At 44.2% G+C, this 15,944-nt stretch overlaps 1 protein-coding gene across 2 annotated transcripts in view; it reads left to right on the top strand.

The window, feature by feature from the left end:
* The window catches only part of SIL1 (SIL1 nucleotide exchange factor), a 95,043-nt gene that overhangs the window by 17,807 nt on the left and 61,292 nt on the right, over positions 1–15,944 (top strand). The window contains exons 2-3 of one of the 2 annotated variants that reach the window (XM_075715340.1): positions 993–1,107; positions 4,325–4,460. In XM_075715340.1, coding sequence (XP_075571455.1) covers positions 1,003–1,107; positions 4,325–4,460 — 241 coding nt within the window. In that variant the 5' untranslated portion in view covers positions 993–1,002. Of the gene's footprint in view, positions 1–992; positions 1,108–4,324; positions 4,461–15,664; positions 15,679–15,944 lie in introns of those variants that run through there. The other variant, XM_075715341.1, reaches the window with a different exon arrangement.

Here is a 15,944-nt window from a genome sequence, read left to right as displayed (position 1 = left end):
TGCATGTATGGGAGGAAATTCTTTAAAACCTGGATAGGAGTAGGAGCAGACTTGATGGAGGGATGAGTAATGAAGGAATGTTTGAACGGAACTAATCAGTCCTATCTTCTTTCAAAAGACCTCATTTAGTTTAATTTAGCAACATGTAAATTTAGAGGCAATCAAAGGAAATACTTCTCCAGCCTGTGTGCTGGCAAGCTGCTCTGTTCCCTACCCCAGTGTGAGAAGCAGTGAGCTGAATGCTGTAGGTGGATTTAAAGCCTTGTGTTGCGAGGCAGTGGGGGACACACGTGTGCATGAGCGTGGTTACACACATAGTGGTGGGGATACAAGCTCCGTACCAGGGTGACTGGCAGCCACAAGAGCAGGATCCTTCTTTCTTTCCCACTGTCTTGTTCAGTAGGTGGGCTGTGGCCAGTCAGGGTGGTTGTATGCCACGGGACTGCTTTGTGGTCCACTGCAAGTGTAAGAACCACCAAGTAAACCTTGTTGACCTTTGCAGAATGTTGTTTTCTGAAGAAAAACCTACATATGGATTTAGATAAACCGCTGATCTTTGATGGCTGATAGTTTTAATTCAAATGAACACAGCTAATTCTGTGTTTAAAATGAGGCACGGGCATAAAAAGCCTTTGCAGGATTGCACTGATTTTTATTTTTCCCTGTAGTTGTCATCCATGGTACTAACACAGTGGTTTTAAACAAGATTTGCAGGTCTCTTCATATTTTTCAGGAGAGATATAAGCCCCTGAGGGGTCAATATAAGCTACTTTGTCATTACCTGCCATAAACTCCATTAGCAGTAAAGTCGGCACCCCTTGCTATCGGCTGCCCTCGATGAGACCCATGCACTAACACCTTGAGGTGTTCTGTTTCCTGCGGTGTCGCACCCCTGAACCCGTGCTGTGTTGCAGAATGTCATGTAAAGAATGCTGAAACCTGTGAAAATGTGAACTAAAATATTGTTGGTTTTGTTTTCCTGTGCATTTCAGGCTGGTGGCAATGTCTCACTGGGCCGGTCTCCTCTCCACCGCTGCCAAAGTCAACCTGCTGGTCTTGGTGGTTTCTGTGGTGTTTTCCTGGTCAAGCCTAAGTGACAGAGTTCCCGTAAGTGTTGGCTGCTCTGGCTGAGAGTGGCGCTCACAAGGCTGTCCAGCCAGCAGAGTCTCTGGTAGGGTGACAGCCTTACCTGATCCCTCTGCAGGGCCAAGTAGGGTGTTGCAGTGGGTGATGAATCACCTCTCCTCTACAAGTGGGTCTTCAATAACAACATTTCAGAAGGGCTTCTTTCTTAAGACTGCTTGCCTCACCCCAGGAAATCCAGAATATGCTCAATCCCGAGGGTTTGCAATAGGAAAAGTGCAACTCAGGCAGCTCTCTTGTTTGCTAGTTGTCACTTTTTCTATTTGGAGTTGTCACATGTTCCCCCCGTGGCAAGAGGCAAAGATAATTATGCGGTCTAGTGGTGAGAAGAGGGGAAGAGGTGGCCTTGATTAGGTTCCTAGCTGTGCCTCTGTTGAGTCACTGCAAGCGAGTTGGGCTTAGAAGAGCATCCTCTCAGGTCTTTGCATCCCACGTACATGGATTTTGCAGTGCTATTCTGAAGCTGCAGTTGAGGTGAGTGGATGCTGTCTGCCCCTTTGCTCTTGTCCAGGTGTGCAAAACTCCCCCGGTTTGGATTCTGCTGCTGAGCCCCGGGTGCCAGGCCCTGCTAATTAGCAGATCTGGAAAGCTTCCTTGAAGAAGCTTGAGCAGCAGAGGGTGCTGGTTTTTTAGTTTCATTAATGTTGTGGCTTAAAACAGGAAGTCCCCTAGCAACACTGGCATAGGGGATCATTGGCCACACGTGTCCCTGGACACTTGCTCCAGCCTTTGCATTGCAGCTTGCTGGTCTGTTGGTTGTGTGATGCAGCTGTTTGATGGCTGTGCTATTACCCAGAGCAAATACAAGGGACAGATTACAGTATAAGCACTGTAGGCCAGTGCCTTGGGCCCACCTGGAGTGATGTAATGATGAGATAATTTCTCTTTATGTCAGGGAAGAGGCTGGAGATAGAGCACAGTCATCCCAGCTGGAGAACAAGCACTGAGACAGCCACCCAGTGATATGTGCCCAAATTGGCAGGCAGCCTGACACTGATGTTCAGACAGGATTAATGCAATGGGTGGTTAACTCTCCCATCACCTTTTCCTGCACTCCCCCTACAACAGCCACATCCCTCCTTTATTGCAAACAGACTGCAGGTTGTCTCAAACCCTCCCTGCTGAGGCATTTCAGCTTATTGCAGTTGATTTCAGACTGATAAAGCAAGGAGGCTTTTTGCCTTTAAGGAGATTTACATTGTTCTTTAAAAAACATCTTTCTTTCTACTATTTTAATTATGAAAACAAACCGAAAAGGATCCTACCTAATTTCTGCGTAAATGAAGCTTGTATGTCGTTGCCCATTTTTGCCAGAGACACTAATGAAAATGGGGTATTGCAAAGCAATTGCGGGCCAAGCAGTGGCAGTAATGTTTAAATGAACCAAGTCACATCCTTTTACCCTTACCGAACATTCAGACCACGGCATTTCTCTTGAGCAGAGCTGGTAAACATCAGCCATCTCCATTATGTGTTTCAACAGATACAAAACTCGGAGGCCTGTTGGTAAATTTACAATAGCCTGTATCATTAAGTCCTTCTTGGATAATAATATAGCAGCATAAGCTAAGTAATAACTGCTCTGACTCATTTATTTTAGTCCTGTTGAGTCTTGGCTCAGAAAATGTTAACATTGGTTTTCATCAGTAGAACCTGGCTTTTTTTGTTTGATTGTTACTGAGCTTTAACCATTTGTCATAATTTTAACAATTTCAAGCCTCTGATGTGCTAAGCGAAAGCAGGAGTTAAGCTCTGTTTTCCAGTGCATTTCCGAAACTTCAATCCTGACAGATAAAATAAAAACATTCTGTAGGTTTGTCAACCATCGTCATGTGTTACCACTGTCATTGCTAATTGTACATGTTTTGCTCAAGCTGACATTTCTCTTGCTCACAAACACTCTTCTAGGCTGGATAATGGATATTTATATGCAAAGCACCCAGATTCTGCTAGAAAATGTGCACGCATTTTTTCGAAGAAGTGGAAGAAGTGAAGGCAGAACATGGCCTAAAATTTCCAGTCAACATCTTCATTGACTTCTTTTTTTCCCTGTGAAAAATTAATTAATCAGTCCTGTTCTAAGGATTAATATCAAAACACTTAATGAAGTGAGCTATAACTTTTATTCTAATTGCCAACAATTAGGAATAATCTTTCCCTGTAGGCTGGTTATTTGAAATTATTCAGTGGTGTTGTCCTTGGCGATATCAGAAGCTGATAATATTCTCTGCAACAGAAACTGAGCTGTCTGGGTGATTAGCCTGGACTAGCTTATTTGTTCCTGTGAAAACCAGAATAGCAAAGACCTGCTTCCCAAGAAGTTAATAGCCTGGTGTAAGATAGTATGAGGTTGTTACTTACTATGCACTCTCAACAATTTTATCCGTTGCAGTTTTACATGACTCCCACCAGCTCCCTAGGGAGACTTTCCAGTGAATGGCGAGGTTTCCCTCACAGCAAGGATATTTTTCCTGCTTTTCATCCTCATTTTTTCCTTTGCGTAATGTCGTACCACTCATGCTAGTTGATCTACCACACCTCTGCCATTCACGTGCTGCACTTGCGATGTAGGTGGTGATTAAATTGCTGCCTCATTGTTTTAAAAGACGCGGAGGACACCAGGAACGGGTAAAGAAAAGGATGCTTGCATTTTTATCGTGTGGGCAATTCGGTGCGTTTTCTCTGTGTCCTATTTTGGAAATAGCTGAACTATTTTAGCTGAAATCTTCACCAAGCCTGAAATAAGTGCATTTAAGAAAAAAAACCCAAACCAACGCTTGAGGCGTTCCACTCGTGTGGAAAATTTCAGCTGAAAAAGTTAAGTTTGACATATTTTTAGGCAAGGGAAAACAGGGTCTTACAATGTTACACAACCCTAATAATAGTCAGGGCTTCTGGCTCTGAGTGTAATATAGGTGAGGCTCTGCAAAAGCTTGTTTTAGACCTGCAGCCTGCACTGGAATAGGAAATAAGCTGTGTTGCTTTGTTCAGCACAAATGTCATGCTAGTTATGCATGTTTAACCTTTAATATACTTTAAATCTAAATTTAACCATGTGGAAAGAATCTCGGATGTCAAAAAAAAAAAAATCTGCTGGCGAGGGAAAAAAATTTGTATTCTCAGCCAGCACTAAATTACCCAGATGCAATTGCTAATGAGCTGAATCTCTTCTATCCGAAAGGAGTTTGCCCTTACAAAAATAGAAGAGAACGACATAAAAGATGACAGCAGGAAAGAGCTGATAACAGAAGATGATGCTGACCCTGAAGACCTGGAAGTGTTTTACCCCACACATCAGTGGCAAACCATCCGTCCAGGTAACACGCTGATGACTAATTACAATGTCCCTCTGAAACCCCACCTGACAGCACTGACAGAAGCCTTGCAGAAACTCAAAATACCTGTTTGTTCCCATGACAATGTATTCTTTTGCTGGTGTTCAGACAAAGAGATATGGACCCAATGACCCAATACTGGGACAGGAGGCCATCACCGCACCAGCTGGCAATAGGAGCGGTTGCTAAAGTGCTTTCAGTTCACTGGAGCAGGTTGAGTGGGCTGCCAGTCATGTTGCAGGTGGTGATGTGTCTCTGTCACTAGCTCAGAAGCCCCTTCTGTCTTTGTACGCTTGTCAAGGGACAGATTTTCTAACATTCATTGGCTCATGGTATCCCCGGTTTGCTGTGCTCCAGTGTGGGCTGGTGAAATGCTGCTCAGTGGCAATCTGATTAAAGAACTGTCAATGTAACACTATACAGCTTTTTAACAGTGGGTTTTCTATTCTTTGGGTGTTTGAAATCCGGCTTTTATTCTTATCTGTACATCCCACAAAAATCCCTTTTTTTGGGGTTGGTGTCTTTTATTAAATGTGTATGGGACATATATGGTGAGAAAACACCAACTGAGGTGACTGGCTTTGCTGCAAAAGCCTGTGTGCTAGGAAAGGCTCTGGAGAGGATAAGCCCATTTAAACACACACACAGGTGCATGTGTGCACACATATTTCAGCAATTAGGATGATCAGTAAGCCTGCCTCTGGGGTCTTGGACGAGGTATTTAATCCACTTGTGTTTTGGTGTCCTCCTGTATATGCAGGTGTAATACCTTCCCACCTCAGAAGGGTGAACTAAGTAGTAATTAATTTTTATAAAGTGCTCTGAATTTAAAACAGCTTTATCCTGTGCTCATTATTATCATTGGATGAATAAATATGGGATCTGTTTGTCTTGAAATTTCTGCCAGATATAGCAGAATGACTTTTCCAAAGGTAAATCCTTGTATAACATAAATGTCTAGCAAAAGCCCCTGAATTTCACAAAGCTGCAGTATATACTTATATTCCATTTTTGTACCATTATGTATGGAAAGCATGTGGTGTCCCTGCTTAGTATTCAGACTGGCAGATCCCTACCACCCTTTTTGAAGCAGAATACGTATATACTTGCAGTCATTATAAACGTCGTTGCCGGTTTTGTTCAGAAACACCTTCTCCATTGCTCAGGTGTCTTGTTCCACTTTATTTTTGTAGCAATTCCACATTGGGCATGTGCAGCGAAGGGCTTGTGGAAGTGGGGAGCTTGTCAGCATTCACAGAGGAGAAGAATTTCAATTACTCTTGTAAAAGGTTTAAATGGTGGCCTGTCTTATCGTCTGGTTGCTATGGATCCTCATTTCAGGTGTGTGTGCAGATTTGGGTAGAAACATGTCAGAAAGAGGAGTTGTCTTTGGTCTCCCCCCACCAGCCTGGGTTTTTGTCTCCTGTGCGCTTCTCTAAAAGCGAAATCCTGTGTGTGGACTGTGACTCACACTTTTCGCATGTGTATTACTTGAAGCAAGGCTGGGGAACCTGCTGCCTTCATGAGCCCATCCCTGCGGCCTCTGGCCTTGAGGGTTTCCCTCTTGCTAGGGGAGGGAGTTGACCTGCAGGATGAGGGAAGCAGCCAGCATGGCTGCATGAGGGATGTGCCTTTCAGTCTTTTAGCAGAGGTGCATGCGTTGGCAGTGTGTCTAATCCAGTGGTTCTGCATCTTTCCTATGTTTTCTGATGAGATTTCACTTGCTTGTAGCTGAGCAGAGTCCTGGCTGGGCTGGCTGGCGTGTGCTCAGCACAGGCCAAAGTGAACCACAGCACAATGCTCAGAAGTTTGCTTTCTGCTGCCTGCCTCTCTGGAATGTCCCCACACCATTTTCTGTTGTATCACTGCAGCAAACAGGGCCAGTCTCTCCTTGGGAAGCAAATGTTTTGATTTAAAATCTGGATCTTCAATTTTGAATAGTGGAAGGGAGCTCAGAGTTACATTTCCCCCTGTCGCACTCCTGTTTCATCTTGTTCCTGTTCTGAGCTCAACGCGGGATTTTTTTATGCTTCTGTCTGGTCCTGCAGTTGCTCATCTTTCATACATGTATTTCCAGTATTACTCTGCTGTTTTTCTAGTTCCCTGTTGCTAATTGCATCAAACCACGCTTCCGCTGAGACTGCAGCAGTGTCATCAACCTATAACCTGTGAAATCCCTCCACCTAATTCAACTGTTATAGTATATGTAGTGCTGCTTTGTGCAGTTGTTCCCTCACTGCCTGCAATGTGAGCTGGATTTTGATCAAGTGCTTTCTTGCACTTTGAGCACGCTTCAAGCTGCTGGAGGTAGCTGGATGCAAACAGAGAGAGACAGTTACCCTAAGAGCTCTGCCGCCTGTAATCTGGAAGAAAGGAGATCAGTTGTCTCTTCTGCCAGCCAGCCGGGAAGCTGACGAACTGTAGAAAGGTTGGTGAAACTTCACAAGGTCCTTTAACGCTTTGTTAGGCATTTGCTTCTTTCTCATTCAGCAGTAAATAACGCACCAGGCATGGCTGGGTTAGAAAGGATACGTGCATCTTGGAAAGTCCTCCCAGCGCCTCCATTATTTTACTTCTTTTGGTGTCATCTGAGGAAACGATGAAGACATCTGCAGGGTTTTTTGCTCTTTTCTTGGCTGGTGTCCGTAGGAACTTGCAGGGTACTTGGGTTTTAACAAGTGGGATTGTACTGAATGGATGTTCACACCCATGGTTAGATCACTTCTCATGGTCAGGTATCTGTTCCTCCACAGACGCAGATTTTTTTTAAAGTTGTGCTTCCTCTGATGTCTTTTGCTTTCTGAATGCATTTTTACCAGGTGATAGTACCCCTGTGAGTTGGAATTTCTCTGGAGAAACACAGCAGGGGTGACTCGTTTTTGTTATGGCTTACGTTAAGCTCTTCCAAGTGTGTGGAGGTGAGTCTGTCAGCACACAGAAACACCCCACCGCTTTTCAAGGTGATCTTTGCCTGTTGGTTATGGCAACTGAATACTTATTCCTTAGTCTTTGGGATGGCAGAGTTGAATGGAAGGTTTGGATGGCATTGATGATCTCTGTTAAATTGACAGTTTTCTTCAGGGTTCTGTATACAAAAGCATTTCTTCCACATCTGTAGGTGACCTCAAATCTGCCATGCAACATCCTAGAGCATGAGTGGTTCGTTTCCCGGGAATTACCTCCTTTTGTTATTTGTGCACCTTGTTTCCTTCTGTTCCGTTTAGCATTCCTGATGATGATTGAAAGTCAGATTGCTCTGACCATTTAATCACATCACTGACCAACAGATGTGCTGGTTCCACCCGACATTAGGGTCAGAAATGGCTCCTTGGAGAGGAACATTGCTGTGAAGATTAAGAGAAAGGATATTAGAGGCAAGGGTTTAACTGGGAAAGAAAAAGGGGGTTAATCATCTCCTCAGCAGTGACCAGCGCTGTGGGGAGTCAGGGCTGTGCAGTGCCTCTGCAAACGGGCTTTGTCCACCTCTGTGGCATCAGCATGTTCCTGCTCCCTGACTCACTGGCTGGTTTCTCAGCTGACAGTTTGAAGTTGGGAATTAATGTGTCCAGTTTCCAAAAACAGATGGACCAAGCGAGACCCTCATCTGCCCGAAATATTAAAAAATTTACAGCCTACTCTGCATGCTTTCCATTTGAGAGGAGCCAACAGTGGGACGCAGAAAGGCTTCCTTTGGTCCAGAGCAGCTCCCTGCAGACTGGAGAAATGGAGCAAAATCTTGCATTGGCGATTGAAATGTTGCAGCATTGGATCTCTCTCAGGTTTGGATAGCATGTCTCAGTGTCTAGCCGGGCAGAGCATGTGTTACACGAGCCCGGCTGGCCTGTACCTTCAGCTGTGGTTAAACTTCTGGCTTGCAGAGCGCTGTGCTGATACCTGCAGTTACTCTATAGCATTTGTACTGTTCAGAGTCATTTTCCTAAGTGCCTAATTATATTGCAGTTAAAAAATAAGAAGCCATGACTGCTGCTGTTGATCAAACTGCCAGAGTGAAGTTGATGTGAGCGTGCTGTTGTTGCTGCTTCTGCAAAGATGAAACCATCTTATGTTCAGCGGGAAGCTGATGATACATTGCTTATCATTTAAATATCCATGGCTGCAGCTTACAAGGGTCCTCGGGCTGCTTTCTATGTTTTACATGTATGGAAACACAGTTGTCAAAGAAAGTGTTCCTGTTGGGGAGGTAATTTCAGAAGCTGCTTTGATGGACTTCCCGTGGTTTTGCTAGAAAGAGCAGGACTCAGGATGGGGCATAACTCGGTCTAGTTTCACTGCCAGTCTTTGTCTTTCAAGAGATTTCAGCATTTAAGCCGAGAAGAGGTTTTTGAAGCTGGGAGGAGAATGTAATGGCAGGAGAGATCCTTTTGGCTCAGGAGTCCTGTGCCAGGCAGGGCCTGTCCCACAGCCTGTGTGGGTGATGTGGTGGCCGGTGAGGATTTCCTTACACCTTGTCGGTGGTATCTTGCTCCTGCTGTTCACTGGGATGTCCTGAGCTGCGCTGACTCCTGCTAATTGCTTTGCTGAATTAATGCATCTGTCCGAATCACTGGCTTTTCAGTGACCTAGACCTAACTCAAACAGTTGTGTGCAGGTCTCTAAAATATTTATGTCAGCATGGGCAAGAAGAGAGCTGTGAAATACGGTGCTAAACCACCAGGGTATGCTCGTTTTTGCAAAGCTTGACGTGTGTAATTCAGGAAATAGGAGCCTCATCAGATCAGCACAGATTTGCATGAAGAGGGAAGGCAAATGGGATTTTTAAAAACCTCATTTATACGAGATTAAATGCTTCTTTTCCAGTTTTTTTTTTTTTTAAAAGATAACTTGTTACTGATGTGCAGAAGGGAAAAATCTTAACTGTGGAGTCATTATAATCTTTTCTGGCCAGCAACAGGGAGAGCTGCAGGGTGGGAAAGCCCGGGCTTAAGAGCAACTGCAAAATTCAGTGCTTGGAGGTAGAGCTATGGCCACTGGTAGCACTCCCTCTGCTTGTTTTCCATCTCACCTCTTGCATATGAGGCTTTTGATACCTTAAATGTACCTCATGCCTGTTCTTTTTATTACCACGTGCCTTCATGCTCTCCTCTCTCAGCTTCCCCATCCTCATGGGCTTTCCTTGACTTCGCACCTTTGCATCACAGGATGTGTGGTCCTGTGCTTGTGCTTAATTACTCCTTACACTGAAAATCTTCTCTGGCAAAAATGCCAGGGCTGAAGCTTCACATGCTGCTTCTGGCTCTGGTGTGGGGCACTGGAAGGCAGATGTGTAGAACTGTAAAAAACCAAACGAACGAAAAAAACCAAGGCAAATGGTTTACTCCATGCCTTACTCCTGCTGCATGTCATGTAAGAGGGATAACAGTGTTTCCCTGCCTGTTGTTGGTAAGAAGCAGGATTGGGACTGCTTGAGAGACGCTCGGAGAGTGTGCAGACACGGACATATCTCAAACCTCTATTTGAGTAGGGAGTGTTTGAAGGATGCCAGCTTTTGGATGTGGAGATACTGTCTGTACGAGTGCCTCTCCAGCTCATCTGTGCAGATGAGGGCAGTGCTGTTACCTGTCTCTAGCCTTGCTCTGTGTTATCTGCTTGGATTTTCTTTACTGGCAGGTTCCCTGAGCTGGGAAGTCAGAGGGTGCACACCGGGGATGCACGCCTGGTCCTTGTCAAGCTGTCTCTTCAATGTGCAGACAAGGGCAATGCAGTGCTGCATGGTGAGCAGAATGGCTTCCCAGCTGCAAGGCAGGTGTGAGCTGGCCATCCCCTGCGTGGTGAGCTGCTGGGAGCTGCTGCCAGCATCCCGACAAGATGCTGGTGTAAGTGGCTTTGGACCCGTATAGTTGAAACACTCGTGAAACAACCATGAATGTTACTGGGCTGGGTCCTTGGGCACAAAGCTGACCTTTTCCGAGAGAGGACAGAACTGTAGAACCTTTGTCATTCACACTAAGAAATGTGAAACTGTAGCAAATAACAGAACTTTATAGGCCAGTAACAGGAAAAAAAAAAATACTCCCACATTATAAAAACACTCTGCTTCTCTAATTTGACAAGCGTAGTAATGCAGTTTTGATTATATATTTTGTAGTGTGTTGTAAATGCAGTGTGTGTGTATACATATATTTAAGTTTTAATAATGTGAGACCTCAGAACTGCATAGCTCCTGGTACTACATCATTCCTGGAAACTGGGCAAAAATGGACTGTTGTGTGTCAGTACACTTAACTTGCAGGTTTTAATTAAGCGTAATCGCAGGGGTTGGTGGCTGTGCCCAGCCCCAGCGCAGCACCGCTCAGAGCGGTGGGATGGGCGGGAAGGTGCTGCTCAGCGGAGCATGTTCAGCATGGCCAGGTATTGGTCTGGCCCACGGGGTTGTTTCCCTGTGTTTCCTGTCTGCTTCTCCATGACTGGGGAAATTTTGCAGCTGTTGTTTTCCCAGCATGTCTGTGAGGATGTAAGGTTTAGTATTTGTGAAGTGAAATGGGAGCCAATTTTTTTCCCTCCCAAACCCAGATAAAACCTCCCCTGTTTTCAGTCACTTCAAGAACTGCCTGTATCCTGGTAGCAGAAGAGAAAAAACTAAATTTACTACTTGGATTGCTCAGGTTTAGGAGCAGAGAGGGTCTGAGATGGGCTTTTGGTGAATCAGGATGAATGTTGTCCCTTACTGGCTGTGGTGTTACTGGTTTCATTAAAGAAGCAGGTTATACAAAGTCTTCTGCGGTGATGCATGTACAGCCAAAAACTAATTGCACTTCTGAGCAGCTGAGATCTCCAACACATAGCCATGGGCTTGGGTGTTGGGCATAACCAAAACAAGGTTGTAATGATGTATTTTCACATGAGACAATCTGTGACTCCTGCTAGCTGTGTGTATGACTCCATGCCCCAATGTGTTTTACAGGTTAGTTATAAAGTGGTTATAAAACAGGAGGTGTTTGAGAGTCAAGTGGGTTTTTTTGTGCAACAGGAGGAAGTTAGGCTGCATTTTTCAAAATATTTTTGAACTTAGCTTTAAAGACGCTCTGACTAGTGTTGTTATAATGTAAGTGTAGCATTAGCGAAGAGATTAAGTATATCAGCTGTATATCAGTAGACATAAGCAGTGGGAATCATTCACGTGGTTAAATTTACGTTGTTTGGAGGGGAAAAAGTGCTTTGAAAGAAGAGAGACTGTTTCCCAGAAAGGAGATCTCTCATTCTTCTCTTATATTCTTTCTGCCAAACCAGGGATGCTGTGAGCACGCAAGCTACTAAGAGATGCTTAAATGCGTGCTGGGTGGTGAGGAATATCTTGCTATGGTTTTATGTGCAAGCATGCTATATTTTCTGTAATAACATTAATAACCTTCATGTGACTGTTTAGAAGGATGAACCTCGTTAAAGAAGAGGTATTTAATAACAGGCCTATTTTTATATCTGTCTTTATCTAACAGTCTGTGCATTTATTTCAAGCTTGTAACAGTGCTTTGGAAGAAAAATGTTTTACCTCCTGGAAAACATTTTGGCAGTGCATACAGCCTTGGTTATCTTGAATTTCCAGTCTGCGTATCTTCCTCCTTCCTTCCAGAGGAGGCAAGGCGGACAAGGACCTTGGCTCCAACGTTTTTATCAGGTGCTATGGGAATGTGTTTTTCAAAAAGTGTGACTTGGGTTCCAGAATCACTTAAATGGTTCTGAAGGTTTGACCGAATGTAATCAGAGTAACTCCCTTATGCTTCAAATGCATGATGTTGTTTTGTGAGACAAGCCTTCCAAGCATTGCAATGAATGCTTGCTTAGCCGCGGGTCAGACCTCGATCCCCGTGAAACCCTGGAGGTTGCTTCATGGCCATGAAAGCATTGAATTCCCTGCAAAGCACCATCATGGAAGCTGGGGATCAGACAAATCATCTAGTGCCCACTGCAGTCATTCAGTGGAGAGGCTGCTGCCGCACACCGTGAGCTCTGAGCTGCAAGGGAAGCCTCTTGTGCCAGCAGAGCTCAGCGCCTCCTGATGACCTTCTGAAGCTGTCCTTCTCTCTCCTTTGGCGACAGAAGGGTCCCAGAGCAATTATTTTCCTGACTGGGGAGTTATGTTCCCAGGCTGTGGTGTGACGGCAGAGCAGCGCAGCTCATGGGGCTGCGGGACGTGTTTGACCACACGCTCTTGGAGAGGTTGGCAGTTAGCTCTAGAGATCAGACCTTCCTGCAGAGTGGATTTTTTTTTTCCTACATTTGTAATTTTATTATGTAATTTCATAAATTTATCTCTGACCTATTGATATAATGCAGATGTTGTGTTTCCAGACCACTCTCCTGTATTTTATCTCATTTGCTGGCTGAGGTTGGCTGTGATGGAGGCAGGTGGTCTGCCTTGTACCCGAAGGGAGGCACCATCTTTCTAGTTCCTTTCACATCCATCCCTTTAGCATCACTGGCTCTGCATCCAGACTGCCTGCCTTTGTTGAACATTTCTCGGAGCAGAAGTGCTGTTTAGCCCACGCAGAACTATAGTACTGTTACAGCTTGTGGCCAGAATGACTATTTCTGAACCCTTTTCCCAAGACACACATGTGGCCATATGCTCCGGGAGCTTGTGGTCCCTGGTGTGTGTTTGACAGTTGTTACAAAAACACCTGGCTCTGGGACCTAAACCCTCTTTTTCTTTGGTGTTCAGCCTAGGTCGTGTACATCATTAAAACACAGTTTCACAGTGTTATCTTTTTCATAATTAAGAAGAAAGTATTTTTCCTCACTGTCTTGCTCTGGCCATTCCTTCCTGCAGTTTCCCCCATGGGCTGTATGTGTGCTAAGAACCCGCTTACTGAAATTTCTACAAAAATGATTTTAGGTGTGTGAGCAAAGTCAGATTTTTTTTTTATTATTTTTGGGCAGTCAGCACACAGTCAAATGGCTCCTGCGAGGAATATTTCATCCTGGTCCTTCACAGTTCATGCCTGCAAATTAGTGTTCTTACTCAGATGTGGCTGCAGCTTTTTTTTTAATTTTTCCATATATTTTATTTATAGAGTCACACTAGCAAAAGATCCTCTTTTTCCACAAACCCTTTTCAGAGCCATGCTCTGCCTCCTCCATTCTGGCTTAAAAGCACCTTGCTCTTTTGAGGAAAACTCTGAATATCCATCATGCTGTCCTGATTTAGTGAGACATTTTCTGTGATCTCTGCCCTCCACTTATTTTAGAATCTGCAGTGAATTTGGGATGTAAATTAAAAAAGCTCTTTGATGTTTCTGTAGGTCTAGAAGCTTGTTTTGCATTTGTTCTTTCTTGAATGCACGCTGAAACAAATGTCTCCACTTTACTGAAACAGCTTCCTTTAGCATCTCAAGTTAAAGTTTGTGAGTTAAAAAATATCTCTCTTTTTCCAGCTCTGCTTTACCAGCATAAGCTTGGGAAAGAAATGGAATCTCCTTGGGTCTGTCTTGATGTTCTGTAGAACTAATTCCCATTTGTTGCAAGAAGTCTTACAACACTATACTCAAGTTTAATTTGTTATTATGTGTTTACATTTTCTAAGGAGTAAGCGTGGTGGTGTTGGAAATTCTAATTAAGGATAACATTTGTGATTCAAAAGATCTTTCTTCAGTCCAGAGATCCTTTTTCCTCTCTCTGAGTTTTCTGTGTGCTCCTTAAGACTGCAGGAAGTTTTGCTTGGGTCATTCACTTGCAACAGGATGTTATCTGAATACTGAATTAATGTATGCAGTCTGTCACTTGGTATTTCTTCTGTTCTTCTGCTGGAGATCTCCCAGGGTTGCAAAGACCTTGCAAGCAGCAATGGCAATAACAAGAATGTGCCTATGATCCTGCAAAGTAAAAGAAGAAAGATTAAGCTGCATGTCTCTCCCATCACTGCAGGGTGTGAATAAATAGATCTAATCAACAATTTACATTTTAACCTCAGACCAGGTTTTATTTTTAGGATTTGTCATTCAGCCCAAGCGAAATCTTTCCGTTTCTGTCTGGTGGTGTTTCTAAAAACACCTTTAAGTTATGACCAAGACTGTATTTTAAGATGCATTTACATTTTGATATAATCTGTTGCTTTTCTTATTTGAAACAAAGCTCACCTGTTCTTCATTAATTATACTATCATTTAACCTGCTAACCAGATTGCTACTAATTATAGTTATCTCACTGTTCTGCAGCTGATAATATGCAAAAATGATTAGACCTGTCTGTATCTCAATTAGCTAGAGCTGTAACGAGGTGGCAAATTTTGAAGGCTTTTACAGGTATTGGGAAGGTATTTACAGACCATATGATACAAAGCTGGGAGGAGTGGCTGCTGCACCTGATGGGTGTGCTGCCCTTCAGAGGGACCTCATCAGCAAAAACTGAAAAAGAAGAATCTCTGTTTAAACACAGAAAAATCTGTTTTACTGTAGGGTGATTGAACACTGGAGCAGGTCAGCTCCACCAGAGAAGTTGTGGAGACTCCATCCTTGGAGACATCCAAGACGAGTTGAAGACACAACTGGACGGTCCTGGGCAACCTGCTTGAAGTGACCCTGCTTGAGCAGCGGTTGGATGGGATGATCTCCAGAAGTGCCTTTCAACCTCGACCGATCTGTGACTCTGTATGGCAGTACCTTTGTAAAGGGATCACATGGTGGGCTCCACAGAAAGCTGCAAATCCTGGTGGTGATGCTGACTGTTCCCCCTTGCTAACATCAGCTGGAACCTGAACAGAGCAAACATGGCAAGAATTGCTGGAGACTTCTCTGAAGAGAGGCAGCAGAAAGTGATGACTGAGACTGGCTACTGGGAAGATGTTGGTCCAGTAGGGCTGGAGCCAGGAGCCAGAGGCTGGACTGAAGGCACCCCACAGGACCAGAACCTCTGCTGGAAGATAAGCCAAGAGGTTTTTCACTCGAGCTCTGGTTTATCATCTTTCCACCTACTTAGATCTGTTCAGGTGCTGTCCAAACATTTGGATTACATCCTGAAGTGGAAAGGACATGTCGTGAAGGAGGAGCAGAGTGAGGCTGCCAACAGAGGAGAGCTTGTACCACACCCTACTGACTGCAGGGAAAGCCTGATCTTGCTGGCAAGCAGAGGAAGAACAACTGAGGCTCTTCCAAAAATCAAGCTGTGTCAGTCAGAGGTGTTAATGCAACCACTTTATGAGGAGGAAATGTATATGCTGTCCTTCATCCACTCCAACAAAGATCCTCAGGTCAGGTCAAACCACCTACATGGGCTATTTTTACTGTTTGCTCTCTGCTATACTTGATAAACTGATTTTTCGGGGGGGTTCTGTTAGTGGTTTGGGTTTTTTTTTTTCTGAAGTGGACTAGAGATGGTTCATGTGATTTCTTTTGTGTCTTCTGCAGTGCAGAAGATACAGACAGGGTGGAATGATAGCATCTTTATACTTGTCAAGCATCTACCCACAACCCAAGGCGCTGCCCATGTACAGCCTGAATGCAAAGGTGATTTTCT

This window comes from Pelecanus crispus, chromosome 8 (genome assembly GCF_030463565.1).
Source record: "Pelecanus crispus isolate bPelCri1 chromosome 8, bPelCri1.pri, whole genome shotgun sequence".
NCBI classification, from domain to species: domain Eukaryota; kingdom Metazoa; phylum Chordata; class Aves; order Pelecaniformes; family Pelecanidae; genus Pelecanus; species Pelecanus crispus.
This window is presented reverse-complemented; position numbering and strand designations above follow the sequence as displayed.